The 19,802-nt window shown below is 40.3% G+C and overlaps 1 protein-coding gene across 7 annotated transcripts in view; it reads right to left on the bottom strand.

Moving 5' to 3' along the window:
- Positions 1-215: 215 nt before the first annotated feature.
- Positions 216-19,802, bottom strand: part of LOC120728761 (hedgehog interacting protein) — a 40,257-nt gene continuing 20,670 nt past the window's right edge. For 6 of the 7 annotated variants that reach the window (XM_040023881.1, XM_040023883.1, XM_040023885.1 and 3 more), the window contains 10 exons: positions 17,758-17,909; positions 16,088-16,261; positions 15,826-15,969; positions 14,374-14,492; positions 13,070-13,193; positions 12,172-12,317; positions 10,852-10,933; positions 2,752-2,900; positions 2,387-2,570; positions 216-1,031 (listed from right to left, as the gene is read on the bottom strand). In XM_040023881.1, the coding sequence (XP_039879815.1) occupies positions 998-1,031; positions 2,387-2,570; positions 2,752-2,900; positions 10,852-10,933; positions 12,172-12,317; positions 13,070-13,193; positions 14,374-14,492; positions 15,826-15,969; positions 16,088-16,261; positions 17,758-17,909 (1,308 nt within the window). In that variant the 3' untranslated portion in view covers positions 216-997. Of the gene's footprint in view, positions 2,571-2,751; positions 2,901-10,851; positions 10,934-12,171; positions 12,318-13,069; positions 13,194-14,373; positions 14,493-15,825; positions 15,970-16,087; positions 16,262-17,757; positions 17,910-19,802 lie in introns of all 7 variants that reach the window. The other variant, XM_040023882.1, reaches the window with a different exon arrangement.

Below are 19,802 nucleotides of genomic sequence, written 5' to 3' on the forward strand. Positions count from 1 at the left end.
CTAATAGTTACATTTATAGTTATGTTGCTCCAAGTTGGTCAATTTTAACTGTTAAAATTTTTTATGGAATAGTACACACTATGAACTGATTAGAAAATTTATATGAGAAAATCATTTTAAAAATAGATACTTTTTTAAAAACATCTTAAACAAGAGACAAATATTTCAGACATGCTATACATTTTAATAGACATATTGATATTTCTGAAGAGAAACCAAGTTATCCCTACTTTTATTTACAATACAGGAATACAAAATTGTCACATACAGTACAATGGTAAAAACAACATAGAGAATTTAAATAATTATTTTATTTGTGTAACTACTTAAATAATGAAAATGGTTATTCTATTCACACCACGCCGTCTCAGCAGCTACAATGCAACTTTCACATTAAGTGCTAAAAAATTATAATTTTCCATTTTACAGCATGAATTCCTTTTTGATGTTTTAAGACCAGGTACAGTTGTTTTATTTCAGCAAACACAAGGAAAGCAGGAGATGAACAACAAGCACATCATTTATGGCCACTAAACTTCAATTGACTAAACTTCAATTGAAAATCAAGTTATTGAAACTAGATTTTCAAAATAAAAGCTGTGGATAAAGTACAAGGATAAATATTTTCCTTAAAAACTGTTAAAACAACAGCTGTCAGTTCTGGGAAGACTGGCTTTACGGGTAGTGAAGAAGAAAAGTAAAAAAATTAAATGTTCTTATTAGGATGAGTCTCCGGTTTAAAAGAATACATCTATATGCATCTATAATAACAAACACATTCTTAAAATTTCTTGCCTTACTCTGGAAATGCTCACAAGAGAATTTGCACTTTCTTCCTCAGGTTAATGCCATCCCTGCCTCTGAGCTCCTTCCACACTGACTTGGTGGCCTGTCGGGATCTTTGATCATCTTACTACAGAAGCACAATTCTGACGGTCTTGCTGTGGGGGGGGGGGTGGGTGGGTTTTAGATGAGCTTCACCAACTGCTCCGAATGACTATTTGCAGGCACAGACATGCGTTACTTGTACTCTGGGCGAAAAAAGAAAACATCGTTGCGTGTCTTTTATAAAAGCTGCATATGTATAAGTACAACATGAAATGACATGAACTGACGAGCTTAGTGTAAAATTGCTTTCTATAAACACCATATTCTCCCATATATTATTACGCTTAAAAAAATAAACCCTCCTCTATGATAACAATAGTAATGCTATAGATTTTTTTGTAGATTTTTTCTTGTATTACTAAGTAGGTAAGCTCTATTGGAAATATACATCAGCGCGTTTCATCCCTTCCCTTTATAGTTTTGACTTCAGCTTTCTGCTTCAGTGTGTGACGCAATGAAAAGAGTTTGTTAAACCATACCTGTGACAGTGTGCTGTGTGAACGTGTGGAGCTGAAACTACTCTCATTGCGCTTTTAATAAATGTTGAAATTAATTTTGAATAAAAAAGTGAATGAAAGGAAAACAATACAGTGCATGGGAATCGAACACTCCGTTCAAATTGCATGAAACTGGCGCTGACAAAGTACAATGTTCTCAACTCGCTCATTCCTACGTCTGTGTGTAGATCCTCTCTGTACACTGATAGCAAATGAGTGATACGTTCTTTATACTGTAAATTGCTGTTTATGACTATGTACCCACAAACTGAACACAACATAAATGAGTCAACACAGCCTTCCTCTTGTTAGTGCTTTTGGAATAGTAAAGCAAAAAGCACTGCAGGCTCTATGAGACGCATGCCTCGTGCTCACAGTCTGAGTGCGTAGACATTTATTTCTTTGCTAGGTTTCAACGGACCGTGAACACAAACTGCATCTTGAGCCACCCAATTCTGAATCCTTAATGAACTCCTGAATAATCAACTGTCTCCACTGAAATGCCTCAAACTCCATTTTTTGTAAGGCAGCATAAAAGTCTCGGGGTTTTAACAGTCCGCTCCGGCAGAGTTCCTGTTCCTGTGGAGCCAGTGAAGGCGTTTTTAGAGCAGCAGAGGAAATGTCTTAGTGGAACTCATCAATCAGCTGTCTGCAGGGCTCTCTGAAATGTGAACACGGCTTGGATGCCAGGCCTGGTGTTCAGGAACAAGTAGCTTATAGGTAAGGAGAGGAAAAGCTTGGTATGGTGATGTGGTTTAAAAGCAGTCTGATGGGGTCCTGCATGTGTGTGTGTGTGTGTGTGTGTGTGTGTGTGTGTGTGTGTGTGTGTGTGTGTGTGTGTGTGTGTGTGTGTGCTTGCCCGTGAGAATGTGAGGGGAAATTAAGGGGCCACATTTAGCAAACCTCTTTAAGAGTCTTTTGAGGGCGAAAGGTAGATGTGTGTAGACTTGAGGATGGATGATGGGGAGCGGCCCCCTCCGCCACACCACTATACGACGTACTTGGTCAGGTCTAAGAGGTACGAGGTCATGTCGATGATGTGGTCAACTATCCCGCCGTTCTCCTGGTCGTTGGGCATACCCCGCTCGCTCTTCTCACACTGGTTGCCGGAGTAGCCACTCTTACACAGGCACTTGTTGGGCTCCACGCAGACTCCTCCATTGCGGCAGGCTGGTTCACATTTGGCTACAGTCACAGGGTATGAGAGAGTGAAAACACTTTAAACTTTGTTTTATTCAGACGTACTCTGATTTCTGATTAGGAAAATTATGGCAGATATTACTGAACATCTTTTCCACATCTGAAGTGAAAGAACACGTCGATGTTGGTCCATGTTATACGCTGAGGGCGACAGATGCACTCTTACCGACTCGGCAGAATTGTCCTTCCCAGCTGGGGTTGCAGCAGCATTTGCCGGTGGGAGTACAGCGGCCGTTCTTACAGTGTCTGGAACAAGCTGTCATCAGCAGCTCCGGTGGCTCCACCTGATGCTGGCACTCCTTAGGGGTGTAAGGCCTGCAGCAATTGTTAAAAAAAACAGAAGAAGACAAAGTAAGTATTCAGCAGACAGAAGCCTCTCAATATGGTGATTAAGCCACAGCGACACAGTGACAATTTATTATAACCAAATAAATAATACAAGACATTTCAAGTTAATAACCGGAGAACATATTTCAACTCTTAATAATAATAATAACACGTAATCAGAATTGTGTTGATTTATAAAGGGAAAATGTGGTTTAAAGGCATGTAGCTTTGGTATAACTCACTGTTTGGATGACTGCATGTCAAGAGATGTGCTATATGTTGTTTAAATTCTACCTATTAATCAGCATCTGCCTCAAATTAATGAACTGCTGTTGTGTCCAAAACAGAAATCAGTCGTTCAGCGTCCACGGGTCGTTTAATTGGGCTTACACAAGTCTGTTTAGAGGTTTGAGCCTCGCCCACAAACACATTTAGTTGCCAGATCACAACAGTTTCTACAAAGTTTCACGCAACCTTTTAAAAAAATGTCCTGTTAAACAAAAAGCTGAGACTAAACAAAAACAAAACACTCATCCAACTCACACTGGCTGAGCTACACAGTAACACTATACCATGATTTAGGATGGGACTGTAGGAAATGTGTTCTATTTAAGCATCTAACACTTGACTGTGATGTATTGTGGTAGCTATTTATTTACCGCAAAGCTATTTTTGAATGGTACAACAAGACAAATCTGCCATCGCACGCTGCGTCCGTGGTCTCAGATTTTCGAGCCTATCAGGTTTTGTTGATATGTAACTTAAGTGGGAAAGCACTTTTGAAGTGAGGGACTTTAAGATGTAAACTTTTAACTTGCCAAGTTAAAAATTTATGTATTTGCTCCTGAAGGAGGCGTGTGTTTCTTCTTCCAGTGACATGCTGTTAAAGTGACGGGGGCTCTTTTTCTACGTATTACCAATTAATAGCAAGTTAATATTTAAGCGTGTAGTTGGGACATGAGCTGCTTCATGTGTTGTTGTTTTTGTTTTGACTTCTTATTCGAAGAACGAAACGACATACGGGGTTAAAGCATGGCTCCCACAGATATGAACACGGTTTGGAAAATGCACACAGACACAAACAGAAACATCTCCACACCATATGTGTCAAGTTTGAACACCAGAGAAGCATATTATTCCATATTAAGACAAACATCCAGACACGCACATCAGCAAATGGGCTGAAACACAATTATTTCATATCACGCTCCACAAATCTGGAAATAATACAGTGAGTGCGTAATCAAGTTCGAATGTGAAGCGTCTGTTGGTGCCTATTACCCACCGGCCCACACACACACACACACACACACACACACACACACACACACACACACACACACACACACACACACACACACACACACACACATTTGCTAGTGTGTACATTTGTGAAAAGGAGAGAGAGGAAGAAAAATAGATGTGTAAACATTTCTGCTGTACTATACTACAAAACATTGTTGGACATTAAGGCGTGTGCGCATATGTCTGACACACAGGCAGGGTAACTGGACTCTTGTGGACCGGTGCTGGTATGAGAGGCGTGAGCAGTGAGGTCACTGAATGTGTATGTATGTAATTCTCACTCCACGAGAGGACGGGCCTCATCAATCATGGCAGGAGAGCAAATAGTCAATCAGCAGGAGAAGCCAAAACTAGATTGAAGACATACAACCAGCAATTTGTATATTAAAGCTCAAATCAGCTATTTTTAGAATACATATTACTTCCATCTGGGTAGCTGTTCCTATGGTAGTCACGTTTTACGTTACAATAACATCTCAAAACTTATCAGAGTCTTACGATTGTGTTCTTTCCTGTTTTACCTGTCTCTAAGAGCGAAGGCTGCCCGCAAATGGCATCAATAAGCTTTTCCTCCATTTCTGAGTGTCGGAGGTGTCATAAGAGTTGCTCTGACAGGTTTTGGTAATGCGGTGTAAATGCTAACCTGGATTTGCATGTAGTAGCCCCACTGAGCAGGTTCTGTGAGTAATGAAGCTGCTCAAAGTGTTTACTTTGTGTTTGTTGTGGAAGCACCACTAGATACTCATTCTATTCTGCTTTGGTGAGGTGCTGATCACCTGTTCCAGCAGTCGGTACTTCAGTATAAATTATTTTCATTTTACTTGCTGTACAGATTTAAATGAAAGACGCAGTTTTATTACAAAAAATACTAACAACTGGGGGATAAATACACTTGATTTTGTGCATACTAATTATATATTTGAAGAATTTCACAAATATATGTTAAATAAAGAAAATCTTAAATGCTGATTTCCTGATTTGAAAAGTGTGCTGCAGGTGTTCTGACAGACACACTGCCTGTGTGTATGTGTTAAAGTTGCTTTAAATTTTGAGGATGGAGTGTCGGTGGGGGTTGATTCCCATGCTCCCATCAGCACCCAACTCCATACTCCATCTCTGCAGGCTTTTGTTGCTGCAGGCTGCATGTAGTTAAAAAAAAAAGAGCAAAAGAGGGGAGAAAACAGAAAGAGAAGGAGAGGGAGAAAGAGTAAGAGTCCCTAGAGAATTGGGGGGGCTGGTCTGTAGCTAACACTGTTAATAGCAGGCAGGGGTCAGCAGCGCTACTAAACAGCCTGTACGACTGCCAGGGTGGCTGTGAAAACAGCACCTGCTGGTAGCACCACTTGACAAAGGCAGCTGGGTCAACAGCCACTGTGGGAATTTATCAACTTTGGGAGGGGTGGCGTATGTGTGAGAGTAAGGGAGTGGGAGAAGGCGATAGTGCTTCCACAAGAGTTACAAGTGGAGAGACAGAAAGAGAACAACTAAAGTCAGAGAGTGGCAGGAGACACTGATCATGCCATAACTGAACATAAAACAGAGCAAAAAGTGACAAAGCACGCAAGCACAGCTGCAAAGATAACATACAGAACAGGGCAGATGAATGCAGGATCAGGTTCTTTGTGCCTTCTCTTCTTCCCTTACGTCAGCTAAACATTAACAGTGACCATCCTTCAAATCTTCCATGTCGAAGGAGTGCGAATGATCTGCCTCAAACTTGTTGTCAGTGTGTATCTGTGTTTAGCTTGTTAGCTCGCAGGGTCTGTTTGATTGACACGAGGTGTATGTGAGAAAAGGGCTATGGAGTGGTGTACACTGTGCACTCTAACAATGGCCTAATCAAACGGCCCAGTGTGGTCTCTTTTGCTGTTTTGTCATCCAACTCCATTGTTTGGGGGCTCCTTTTGTAGCTTCTTTCCTTGTTTTAATTGTGTAAGAAATTTACTGTGTATTGTAGGAGCCAGGGCTATTCAGTGGGACTAGCAAGCAGCTTTGTCAAGGGGAGGACCACAGCGGAGATGTAGGAAGATTTAGGAGGGATAGGAAAATAAAGAAAAGACTTTTTTTTTCCTGTAGCGTGCTGGGAGCTGGCGTACCACACACGCACACAAGCTCGCATGTGCGTGTGTACCCACCACCCACATGGTTTACATCTATGCACACAACACACAGAAAAGCACACATACAGATAAATATATCCACGAAGGAGCACCCGTGGTCTCCTTCCTCAGCACATCTAGTGATTTGTGACTTCCATGTCTAATGCAGTTCATAAAGGAGGTCCCAGGGCCCTATTTGAAGTTCACTGTGTCTTTTTAAGGGCTCTGCTCACTGTAATTCAATCAGTCTAGCTTGCAGCTGACAAAACCCGAACGTGTGAAAAGTCCTTCTCAATACTGCTTTCCCTGTGACGAGCTGCAACATGAAGAATGGCAAATTGCATTTTGTACCAGAAAGCAGCAGGAGATCTGGCTCTATATGTTAATTAAGCTCCTGCCAAGGACTGACCGTAGGAGCAAGGTGGGGGTGCAATGTGAGGATTCTGAATTATGATGTGATAAACACGTAACTTTACTGTATGACCCTCAGAACAGGTAAAAGGACATAAAACAGGTTTGTTCCTGGCACAAATATAATGCTTTCACTGTACAAATAATTGTTATTAAATGCAGACTCAGTGGGACAGAAAAGAAGCAAAACCCAGGCCCTGAATACCTGCAGTATGTTCGAGGCACACTCAGGAGTGCAGAACCAGGGTTACTGATGTATGTTAAAGACAAGCAACAAAGGGTGGAAATTACATTTACTTTGCTGTGGAAAGGTAAAACATTAAACATGCTTACACAGATACCTATTCTTATCCTCTAAACTCTAAGGTCCTCTCATTGATTGTTAAACCACAACCACATCTTACAGTCACCACACTGAGATACTGTCAGTAAAGATATTAATGATAAATATTAATGCATATTTCTATCCCACTGCAACACCAAAAACAAGCCGCGCCTTTCTACATTCTTGCTTTCTCTCGCGTACAACCTCAGTCACACCACACCCATTCGGCATGTTTCAAAATGCATGGTGGCCTATTTATTATTGGAGGGGTACTCCAACTGACAAACAAATACCTAAAAATGAAGTCATTTGGCCAGGACGTGTTTACACAAACACTGCTGAGGGATTTTATGGTTGATGTTTCCTTGTAAGCCTTTACCGCTCCCCCTAACGGTTCCTCTTTTTCCCACTCTATGTTCCCAAACACAAAGTTGATTAAAACACAGCGTGAGATGCTATACCGGGCCACAAAAACCACCACACTCTAAAACAAACCTCTGTCTGAATGGGCTTCAGAGTCCAGATGTCCCTGCAGTAGGGAAGAGAAAAGAAGGGAGGACCACCAGACTTGATAACGTGCTGGGGTCAGACACGTTAGCTACCCTATTCATTTCCCCCCCTTTGCCCACTCTCTCCATCCTCCCTGTAACAAAATCCTAATAACGAAGCCAGAGTGTATTAGGAGTCAGGACTCTAACACCACAGGGTCCACACAAACTAAACAAGTCCAGTTGATGGTGGAAAGAACTGTTCTCTGGGAGAAACGCGTCCAGCAGCCATGCCAGAAAACATAAATACGAAGCAAGCCATCAGGGCCCCCTTTGAAACATCTGTGCTGTAATTAACTGTGCTAATGCCTGGGTGGCACTGCCGTCACCCAGGAATAATAAGATGTGAATATGTTTCTATTGTGTTCTTTCTCCTCAGTATGCTTATGCTACTTTATTTACTTCTCTTAATCACAAGCCACTCATTCACTTGAACCGGTAGGCCTACAGGATCTTATGCTCTCATCTCCCTGCAAAAGCACTGATTAAAAAGATAAAGCACAATCACTGAGTGGGTTTGGCTTGAGACTTTATATGCAGTTGGTTTGAATTACAAAGTCTTCTTATGTTTGAAGTGATTTCTGTACTGCAAATATTTCGGATCAAACTTTTTATACATCCCTCTTGTATTTTTGTGGGTCAAATTCATTCCGTTTTCATATTTCCTCATCTTGAGTGACAAATGTTTTTCACATGTACTTGGCTCTCCAAGCAGAGTTTATAGATCTATCACTATCAGAATGATTTCTAATACTGCGATGCATATGGTAAGGATTATGATATGGTGACATGTACTGACATATAAATGATGAAGCTGCACTTGTGCACATGTTCCCTCCACAGCTAATTAAGCATTAAACTGGAAAAGAAATGGATTTCACCTCCCAAAGGGAAGTAGACGTGTGCTGGAGGGTTCGAATCCACCAGCCAGCTGTGGCCTTCTCTGCCTGCGTGTTTGAGCTTCCTCCCACGGTCCAAAGATACGCATGTTAGGTTAATTAGTGATTCTAGACTGGATGTAGGTGTGAATGGCTGTCTGTCTCTCTGTGTTAGTCCTACAATAGACTGGCGACCTGTCCAAAGTGTACCCCACCTCTTCCCCTATGACAGCCAAGATAGACTCTAATCCCTCTGTGACCCTGAATTCAATAAGTGGAAGAAAATGAATGGATAGTGTATCTACATGGATATTTTGGCTATACAGAGTTTGTCCATATCACCCTGTTAGTGGTTAATATGTTGAAATGTCGCTACTTGACAACAGGTGTCTTTGTCTTTTCCCTCACACTTACCAAAATATCACTGTTGCATATTTAGCATCTAACCAGTAGACAAAAGATGAATAAAGCAATAGAATCAGTGCTGCTAGCAGTGTTTTTCTAAGCAAACAATTTGAAAGGCAATTTTTTTTCTCCAGTAACCACTCAGCATCCATTCTGGGAAGCTGTAATGTGCATAAACAATTCTACTTGCAGGAATGTGTGTAAGCAGTGAGGATGACACTGTTCTTCAATGTGATGATCTGTGAGTAACTAAGATCTCATAATATGCTGTTAGGCTCATCTAAATTTCACAACAAAACAATCACAGCATGAAAATAAAGCTGGTGGTTTACTGTAGTTCTTCCATCTGTAATAGGCAGTCCTGATTAGGGGTATTAACGGATATCCTAAATTTGATAACATGATCCAAAAGGAAAAACAAAAAATAAACACCTGCCACGCGATTGTGAAACTGATTTTATATTGTTGAAAAAGCAAGAACTACTGATAATTTCTCTGTCCCCGCTGCACAGGATGATTTCCAAAAAGTGACTTTGCTAACAGTGAAGTATTCACCTGCATTAACACTTGGTGTGCAGCAAGTCAGAACAAGTCAGAACAGCAGAGGTGTGTGGGTACGAGGATTGTAAAAAATATGTATATATACATATATATATACACACATATATATACATACATACATATATATACATATATACATACACATATACATATATCTCAATACTAAGAAACTAACTGACAATACAAAATTAATACTGATTAGATCATCTTTAGCAATAGTATTGATATCGGCGCACACACACACACACACACACACACGCACACACAGTTATCATAGATAACTGCACAGAACCTAGCTGTTGTCTACAAGCATTATCCATCTACCGGTAACTATTAACAGTTACCTTATAGCCACACTAGCTGTCTATTATCATTAAGCAAGAAGCTAACAGCTATGGCTAATATAAAAAAAATTATAACCTTAATGCTTGAGAAAACCTCCTGCCTGTCTGTAATCCTAATACAATGAGTTCATTTACAATGATATCACAAATATTTGTATCTAGAAAGTATTGTGTTTCTTTTGTTTTTGATCAAAAATAAAAAATATGGTGCCAAGTCACGAAAAGTGCAGTGTGACCTCAGCCAACCTTACATGTTTACCTTACTGTATTTTCTTTATGTCTGGCAACCTAAAAATGCTGTCATCACTGCTGTTATTAGTTTTATTGTTCTAAGAGGAAGTGTAATTTTTATCAAAATCAAAAATTCAAAAATTGTATCTAGTATTTAGAATATTTTCCTGGGTATAAGTGTCAAGCTTGAAAATCAAGTATCGTGACAACCTTAGTACATACAGCGTTTGCTGCTTCACCCTTCAGATATCATCCTCCTGAATTATTTTTCCAAACTTTAGCTGTGATTATGAATTCATGATATCGGTTAAACATCTTCACACTGTTGAATTATTTGCTTGTATTTTTTAATTTTTTTAACCTCCTTAACTTTTTAAAGCTGCGTTAATATGCCTAAAACAGTTAACGGTAAGAATTGGCTAATAGGCTAATAACATGCTAAGGTAACAATTATAATTGCTGTCTAAAAAAATCCCAAATTCTCCAATACTTGGGAACGGCTGTCCTGCTTGAATATACTGAAAATACTCTGTGTTGTTGTTGACAGGAATCACAATCAACTCTTAAAGCTACTGAAAATGTTGTTCAGACTAACTCGAGCGAATAACTCAATTACAACCTTTGGGGAATGAGTTTATAACTAAACTCAACTCAAGAGAGAGCGATTTACCAGTAGTTTTGTCTCTCATTGTCTTGGTTTGCCCTCTTGTGGACGTAATGCAGGATTTTTTAATGAATAGCTGAATGTCCTCCCCACTAAGAAGGAATCACTTAATCACCGAACAACTAACTACATACCAGCACAAATTACCAAGGGACTTCCTGCTTTTACCTTTTCGGGTCCACCAGCTTGTAGAGTTTCCCGCTGTGTGACTGCACCATGCTTTTACTACTTGCAAGTATGTAGACTTCACCTGCAAAAGAAGAACAGTTAAGTGGGAATCCCATCAGCATCATCTGCATGAAATACTTCCAATGTCCGAACAACTATTCAGCAGATCCCAGTGCCAAACTAAAGAAGAGACAAGACAAGACAAGGAAACACAAGAAAATGAAAGGGGAGGACATGAGGGGGTTAGGAAAATGAGTGTATCACAGGCTTCTGCATTTCTGCACTTGCCAATGGATTTTAAAAAAAGAGTTTAATGAGACAATTGGATACTCATGACTGGGAACCAGGCAGATGATTTAATGAGGAACAAGCCTGCAAGAAAATTCCATAGGGGGACAAATTGTAAACATCTGTCTGTGGGGCCTCTTTTTTGGGACATAGGCCTGGCCCCCGCTGCAATTCTTGCACCACTTGCAAATCCTGATCGAATACAGAAATCTTTAAATATCTCGTCAAACAATAACTCCAAGACCTGGCAACAACTGTGATCAAAGATTTCTGATGGCCGGGCGAACAATTTACATCATGTGTTCATTTTAATCAGAAACATCAGAGCTGACGGTTTACAATTCTTCGAGTGTGTGGTGGGGATCCAACTTATAAAACTGTCTTGTGTCAGTTCATTTCAGGTTACTCTGCATATATTAACTTAATCTTTAACTTGCCCAGAGAAACACTTAACACATGTCATGGTGGCACAGTAAATTAAGGAGGTTTTGGAAGATTATGACTATCCTACGAAAATGACAACTAACTAAGATGTTTGGACTACTTAATGAGAGGCGTGTTGGCTTTATCATCCATCCATCCATTTGCATCTTTATCAGGGTTGTGGGGGGCCTATCTCAGCTAACATAGGGTGAGAGGCAGGGTACACCCTTGACAGGTCACCAGTCTGATGCAGGGCTAACACATGCACACTCCACACAGAAAGGCCTTGGCCAGACAGTGGTGTTGTGAGGCAACAGTGCTAACCATCACGCCACCATGCTGCCTGTTTTCAGATTTTCAGTGGTGTTTTATGCTGTGGTTATGTGTGTTATGTATGTATGTGCTGTACACACAGACATACACACACACACACAGAGTCAACAAGCCTTCAAGGAGTCATGGATTAAAACCCTTGCTTCAGAAAATATGTCATAACATAGGTCAGGTGTAAATCTAAAGAAAGATCAGTGCAAGAGAGAAAAGAAACAAAGATAAAAGATCTCAGAAGCAATTACATTTTTAGCTTTTTTTATTAATTGCCATACTAACCCAGTTCATCCTCTCCAAAACCCAAGATGTGTCCAACAAGCATAGTGCCACAGGAGTCAGCTGAGCCCAGGCACAGAGCTTTTTCCTGCCACTCTTCACCACTCGCTGATGTGGAAGATGTAGACTTCTGAAGGATGCGAAGGTTACTAAAGTGAAAAGTAAAAATACTCATGGTAAGTGACTGCAGACTGGATGATACTGTAAAAGGTTTAGTACTACATTTGTGCACAGGGGAGAAAGCAAAAGAAATAAACTGTAGTAGCATGGTACAGCATGGTTCATGACCCATCTTCTTTTTCTACACCATGTCCCACATGGTGTTAGTTAGGAAGTCAGCCTTTAGTTTCAAAACAAACATCATGCCGGAGCCTTCACTTTGCCACAACAAAATGCTCCCAAATTGTAATAAGGCACAGAATTAACTGACCACACATTGTTTTAAACACGGTGCCAGCTTGCGATAATTGGACGGATTGGGGAGGGGACACACTTTACCCCCTTTGTTTACTCAACTGTCAGTGTTTGACATCAGCAAAACAGAGAAAACCAGAGAAACCAGAGAAAAGTGTGAACAGCACAGAGAGCAATGTGTAATCTCCACTGACACTCAATGGTCCGCGCTGTCGTGGTGACATGGGAGTCTATGTTTTCCTCCCATGTGGATGAACTTGGTGTTTACACTGGCACATGCTAATGCAAAGGAAATAGTTTTTAATATTAGAAGAAAAGTCATGTTGATCTTACTAAGTCATAAATCAACTCTAGGAGGATAAAGATGTTAGAATGACTTTGAAATATAGATTTTTGTCATCATGTAAACAGTTAATTCTTAAAAACATACAGCTACTTAAATAGTCTGTTTAAATATATTAATCAGTCATTTCTTTATTGTACTTACCCATTTTTATCTCCAAAGACATAACTGCCATAAAGTCTCCTAGACTGACAGCCCCTGTAGATGAAACCCCCCACAGGTGGTGCTCCACCACTGGAATGCAGGTCATAGGCAGAGGGCTCATTTTCTATTGGGACAAGGAGACATAGGTCTTATTTAGGCACTTCCAATAGACTCATAGACCTACTGCCATTCATCTGTAACACCATCACAAACTGTCTGCATGCATGTTTTATCCCAGAGACAATCTCTTCTGTCTCACTGATGTTGCATGGATTGTAATCTACTTAACTGCTTTTCTTGATTCATGCACTGGTGTTGTTTTGTTTGTTTTGGAATCAAAAACATAGACCACGTTCATCAGACATAATTGCTGTGTTGTTTATATGAGACACAAAAAAGGAGGAAAGAGGGAATTCTAGATTTAAATCGGACGTGTTTTATCAAAACTGGAAAAGAATGTATTGATCTTTTATTCAAAAGCGTGATGGTGAGGCAATGTGGCACATTTACTGGATTACGATTTCTTGGCAAGGAAAAATATGAATGGAGGTTTGCCGCCCTTAAAAATTTATGATCCGAGACGGGGTGTGCTCATTTCCCAACCGTAATCACTTTGGAGTTTGGGTAACTGGCTAAATCGGGCATCAGGCCAAGAGAGAGGTGGTCTGTGGCAAGAAGTGACATTTTCAAATGGAGTGAGAGATCAAAGTTAAGGATTAACTTAGCGCAAGGATAACCTGCCTCATATATTTTGGAACAAAGAGCTGTAATTTTCTTTTTGTGGAAAAAGGAAGGATAAGCAGTGTAAAGTGCTGCTGTTATTGATTATTTTCTCAATGTGAGAACAGCTAGATTCCTCTCAGCTGTGTTTTCAACAGCGCCAAACCATCATCTAGACAGTTATTATTGTTGACAGCTTTAAATCTTACTTGTGGACACCATCTTACATTCCACTGGCAAATCTACACACCACAAGTGGGGAATATTTCTGGATCACATCATTTTTACATTTAACCTTCACTGTTTCTGCACTCAACCTGGTGTGTTTCTGAATCTGTTGCCAAAACACTGTTCTTACTAAATGAAAGACATTCATAAAAACACATGTCACTTTCAGGGAAATAAATGTGAAAGGTTATCCAGGATGTTAATGTATTTTCACTTCTTTCTCAGGATGTAATGCAATCAAACAAAACTCCAGCAAAGACTGTGCACAACTGGGTATATTAAAACTCCTTCCAAACATGCGAAAAAGGTAAATATTGTGAACATTTTTGGAAATTCTCATGGAAATTGTAACTCACCATAATCGCCCCCCTTAGTAATTTCCAGTATTCTTCCTGCTGTTGTGTTTCTGCCACTGGCATCTGTACAGAGGATTACAAGACTCCCATTGTCTGACTGAAGTCGATCCACTGCACACCTACAGAGCACAGCGTGGCAGGAATGAATATAACATAACTAGAAGTAATATCCAAACACCAAACAAATAAAAGGTGGCAATACAACACAAGCACAAAAAGGTAATTTGCATGCAGTTGATTATTTCTTTATTGTAACAATGCATCTTGGTAAGAACTTTTATACCGTTGGAAAGCTTGTTTATTTCCCATTAATGCTAGTGCTACATTTGTTCTGGGTTGAGCACCAGAGTTGAGCATGTGCTGAACAGCTTGTTCTGCTATTGAGTCTTGTTTCGAACTTCTAGTAGCCTAGTTGCTGACAATCAGGTGCCTGACTGGCTAGTGTTTAGCAGCATCTTGGGATGAGCACGGACCGTGGTACACCGGTCAGTTGGTGTATGCCCCAGGCCATGTTTGACTGATCTGAATAGGGCTGTCCCATAGGGCTACTTCCAGCTGATGTTAAGCAAAAACCAAGCTGCTGCATTATTTGGAGGGAGGCCTCCAAAGTGAAGTTCCATAAATTGGGCAATGCCAGAGACAGGCTGCAAGGTAGGCGTCTCCGTCAGGTTGTTTCCTCACTCTCAGCACTTGTGAATCATAGGCAGTCTTCTACAAAACTACAGTCAAGGTTTGCAAGATGACACGGCCAACAGCTTTCTACCAAGACAATCCTGAACAGACTGCACACAGCTAGTCTCCGGTCTCACAGGGCTGCCATGACTGCCTTTCACTGCTGGCATCAGCAACATGTGCCCAGGAACCTGAACATGTGGAGGAACGTTACATTTAGCAGTAAGTCCAGGTTGATGCCATCACACAGGAGTGTGACCAAGCTGGTGACCAGCTGTTGTGGCTGTGTATAGTTCTATATAGCATCAAATGACAACAGCAGTCACCTCAACATACTTTATACTGACATACTTTATACTAAGGTAGAGACCCTACAATAATACAGAGAAAATCCCAACAATCAAATGAGACCTTTTGATCAAGCTCTTGGGAACAGTGGGAAGGAAAAACACTGTTTTAAAAAGGAAGAAGTTTTCATGGGTGCAGATCATATATCAAACTCTGTTGTTCAACCTGTAAATGGATTTTACTTGTGTCACCATATAAGAGGAAATAAACAGGCTTTCCAACTGTATAAGATTTATTGCTGGGAAGCATTGTTAACAACAAAGAAACAATCGACCCAACACAAAATGCCTTACTGTTTGTGCTAAGTTCATATTTTCTACAAGAGCAGTAATGAAAATACCCTATAGTATGAGCAGAATTTCTACATTTGAAAATTGAAAATTGAAAATCAGTCATAGCAAGAATCTTTAAAGAGTGCAGTGTTTCACTTACCTGCCTGGATCATGTAATCCATGTGCAAAGATTTCAGGTGGCTGGTTGGTGCTGTTGAAGTAAGGATTGCTCCGTGGTATGGAATATGGAGAAGCACAACTATCTGTGTCTATGTCGACCCTTAGCACAGACCCCGTGAAATCACTGCAAGCAAAAACAAGAACACGCATTCAAAATTGTACACGGTAGGTCACGATTGAAACATGGAGCACAAAGCAGTATATAAACATCAATAAAATGACCCTTGGACTTTTGATCTTACCTCAGTCCATCCATTTCTTCCATATCATCCAAAGTGATCATGCCATCTCCCAGGATGATGTGCAACAGACCATCAGGACTAAAAAGAAGTTGGCCCCCAAGGTGCTTCCTATGCAGCTCCGCCACTTCCATTAGTACTCGGACTGTCCTTGTGTCTACCTGGTTTGGGTTCTTCCTGAGAAAATCATAAAAAATTGCAAATGCAAAAAATATGTTTGCTAAACTGCATTTATAAGGAGTACCCACAACATTTCTATACCTTGATGCTTTTACGCTGTCTTATAAATAAGGGGACTTTTGTCTGCTCCCTTATTTTTAAAGGGGTCTGGGTTCAAATGTATGATATCTGAAAGTGGACAGCTGGCCTAAAACGTCATTCTGACTGATGTAAAAGCCACAGACATATGGTCATATAGTGTTTTAAAATATACAATAAAAGATAATGCTTTTTGTAAATGAATTTTCTGAACTGTTATCTGCTTTTTTCTTCACTAATTTGGCGCAACTTTATATCACACAGACTGTTAATGGGGAGCTGGCAGGTTAAAGGCCATTCAATTCAGCGTTCATGTTTTCACATGTGAAAAGCTCATGGTGATAGTGAATGTATAACATGCACTATCACCATGGATTGTCTGTTTGCTTCAAATAATGACTCTGTTAATGGGTACAATGACACCAAGGCATGGATAAGATATGCTGACATGACACGCTGAACAAAATCCAACATTAAATTACTTTAAATACTTTGTTTTCTGCAGACATTTAGTCTTAATCTAATGTATCGCCAAAGACAGTGGGTGGAGATGTAAAGACAGGGTGCAAAATGTTGCACAATTTCAAGTGAAGTGCAAAATGAGAATTTAGTTTCACAGTATCAGCAACTAATATGGCAAGTTGTGTTGTTTTGGGTAGTCGTGCAATTTTTAAAAAGCCCAAAGTAAAAAAAAAAAAAAGTATTTTAAGCTACCATTAAGTACTTTAACTACCATTTCTGTATTGGACCCTCAAATTAAGGACTATGTGCTGCAGTTACCAAGACTGCATGCCAAGATTATAATTAAGATTAGATCATTAAGTCAAACATACAACTGTGATTATGAAAATTTAAATGTAACACTTAAACATGTTCGTGAGAAAAGATTGTTTTCTTAATCACAGGTCAAAACACTGTTATGATAATGAGAGTGTTGCACATCTTTAGCAAAACACTTTTCTTGGCAATTTGACCTACTTTCTAAATCCTCAAAAGACAAAAATTATCTGTTTTGATTTCTTTGCATGTCTAGAAGAATCCTCAGTGTGCCTTTGAAGGTTTCGTTACCATGGTTTCTTGCAGAAATTGAGGTTAGCAGGTTGGATTTATTAGTGGTATAATCAAAAAATCCACAATTCAGTAATCAGAAACTTCCATATGAGAAAAGTTTGTCCTTTTTATAGTGTTTAGAATTTAAATAAAATTAAAAACAATGGGAAATGGGAATGTTCACCACATTTCATAGGTACAGTACTACAAATCACAGTTGTCTAAAATGAAAACTGTTTTGCATTCATGTGCTAAAGATGTCTTAAAATAAGTTTGCATATCCAGTCTCTATTAACCTCGACCTTTTATGTACCCTTAATGGTGTCATTTCAGGCAGTGGTTTGGTGCACCACTTCTCCCATTACCTCGAAACGGTGTATTCAACCACACGGAGAATGTGGTCGTGTGGTCCGATGGCCCAGCGCTCTTGGTTGGTGGTGTAGGAGACGTAGAGCTTGCCATTCTTCTTATAATTGGGGTGGAATGCCAAGCTTAGCAGGCCCCTTTCATCTCCGCCCTGCAGTCAGATGATAAACACAAAAGATCCAGGAGTTAATTATGTCCCTGCTTGGCTTGTGCTTGGCTGTGTGGGGTTGGAATCACCCCCCTTGGTCATCTTCATCATCCCCAACACACAGTCTCTATACATCCATAACCCCCTGCCTGTTTTAGTTTTCCCACTGTCCCCCCCCCCCTTTTTTTTTTTAATTTGACGTTCATCTTCCCTTTCACTTCTTTGCTTTTCTCTCACTCTTGCTTCTATTTCACTACACACCTTTAAAACATACTTTTACCAATCATTAGGAAGCATTTGACTCAGGGTTTAGCAGCATCTCCTCTGCAAATCATAGACTTTGCCAGGTCTTCTGCAGCCTGTTTATGTGCGCCTGTCCCCAGGGTCGGGGGCCCCAGTGACGCCCAGACCCTCCCGGTGGCCTCTATTGTGCGGTGATTTGTGTGTGTAATCTTTGGGGGATATCTGTGAATGCTATGCTGAGTGGCTGAAAGAATTTATTAGCTCACTCACAGTTCATAGAGAGCACAAAAGTGCAGAGTGCTTCAGTCCCTGCTTTTCGCTCCCCATCCCCTCACTCTTCACTGATTTACACAAAATCCATGCAAAATACGAGGCTTGGAAGGTGGTGGTGGTGGTGGTGGTGGTGGGGGGGGGGGGGGGGGGGGGGGGGGTAGGGCTAGAGTAGAGTAAAAAAGGAAAAAAAGACAACCTAAACAAGGAAAGAGCTGCCAACTCCCACTGTCTTGGCAACATGTTTAGAAAACATCTAAATTGCTTGTGTAATATGTAAACCTTTGTCTAACCCTGGAGGCAGCTACATCAGTTGTCACTACCTTGGTGGTCCTCCCGTCATAGTTAGCTGTAATAATCAGCTATAGCATTTCATTCCCCAGGCAAGGAAAGTCAGGTTGGCTTTTTTTTAATGTTTTACTCTCTCCCTGTATTTCTTCTTGACTACAGAATGAGCAGAATTCTCAGGTGTTAAGAACATTTTTTAAAGTGATCCTTAAGCAAGTATATAACAGCATTTCATTTACTATCAATAATAGCTTTAAAAAGGTCTGAAGTTACTACAAAAGCACTGACATTGCACTCATATTCCTCAGGTATTCATTCTCAAAACAGTAACAATGAGAAAGAAAATCAGAAAAGAATATATACATATAAATATTTGTTTGCACTATATTGGCACTTTTCTGGATAGGTGTAGTTTATTTAACAGGACAAGAAAAACATAAACTGGTATACTGGATCTACTAGTTCGGTTCACACTGCACTGGACCCAGTGCAGTCCAAACACAGGCTCCATACACATGTAAAAAGATGACTATTTGCCAAGGTATTACTCAAAGTACCAATGAGGAAAAACAGAGACCCACAGGATAAGCCACAGGAGGTCTATCAATCTGAATATAAAGTGAAATACTGTGAAGGTTGACAAATAAGTCTCCACCCCAAAAGGCAGGGTTCCGCTGCAAAAATTTATGAGTACTACTAAATGTCAGACCATTGAAGTCAAATAAAAACAAGAGTTATATGGGAGTGGATGCAGCACTCTTTACTTGGAGACACAGTGAGTACCCTGTGTCAAAAAGTTTCTTGATGGGAAGAGAAATTCTCCACCTCACCTTTGGAAATTTTGGATCCATATGTTAGATTTAGAGATGCAGTGACCCACATCCCCAAAATAAACTCACCATAGGGAGTGGGTCAAAAGCTGTGATTCCAAAGAGGCCTAGATCCGGAGCCAAAGGGGGACCACCAAGGTACACAGTGGTAAATGGGCTGAAATATTAGCTCCCTTGCTAATGACTAGCTCCTTCAGCAGCAGGCAGACAGCAGAGCTAGCACCAGAGCCATAAGAAACAAACACTGCATCAGCGAGCCTTTCAC

Source organism: Simochromis diagramma, unplaced genomic scaffold (assembly GCF_900408965.1).
Source record: "Simochromis diagramma unplaced genomic scaffold, fSimDia1.1 OVJJ01000302.1, whole genome shotgun sequence".
NCBI lineage: Eukaryota > Metazoa > Chordata > Actinopteri > Cichliformes > Cichlidae > Simochromis > Simochromis diagramma.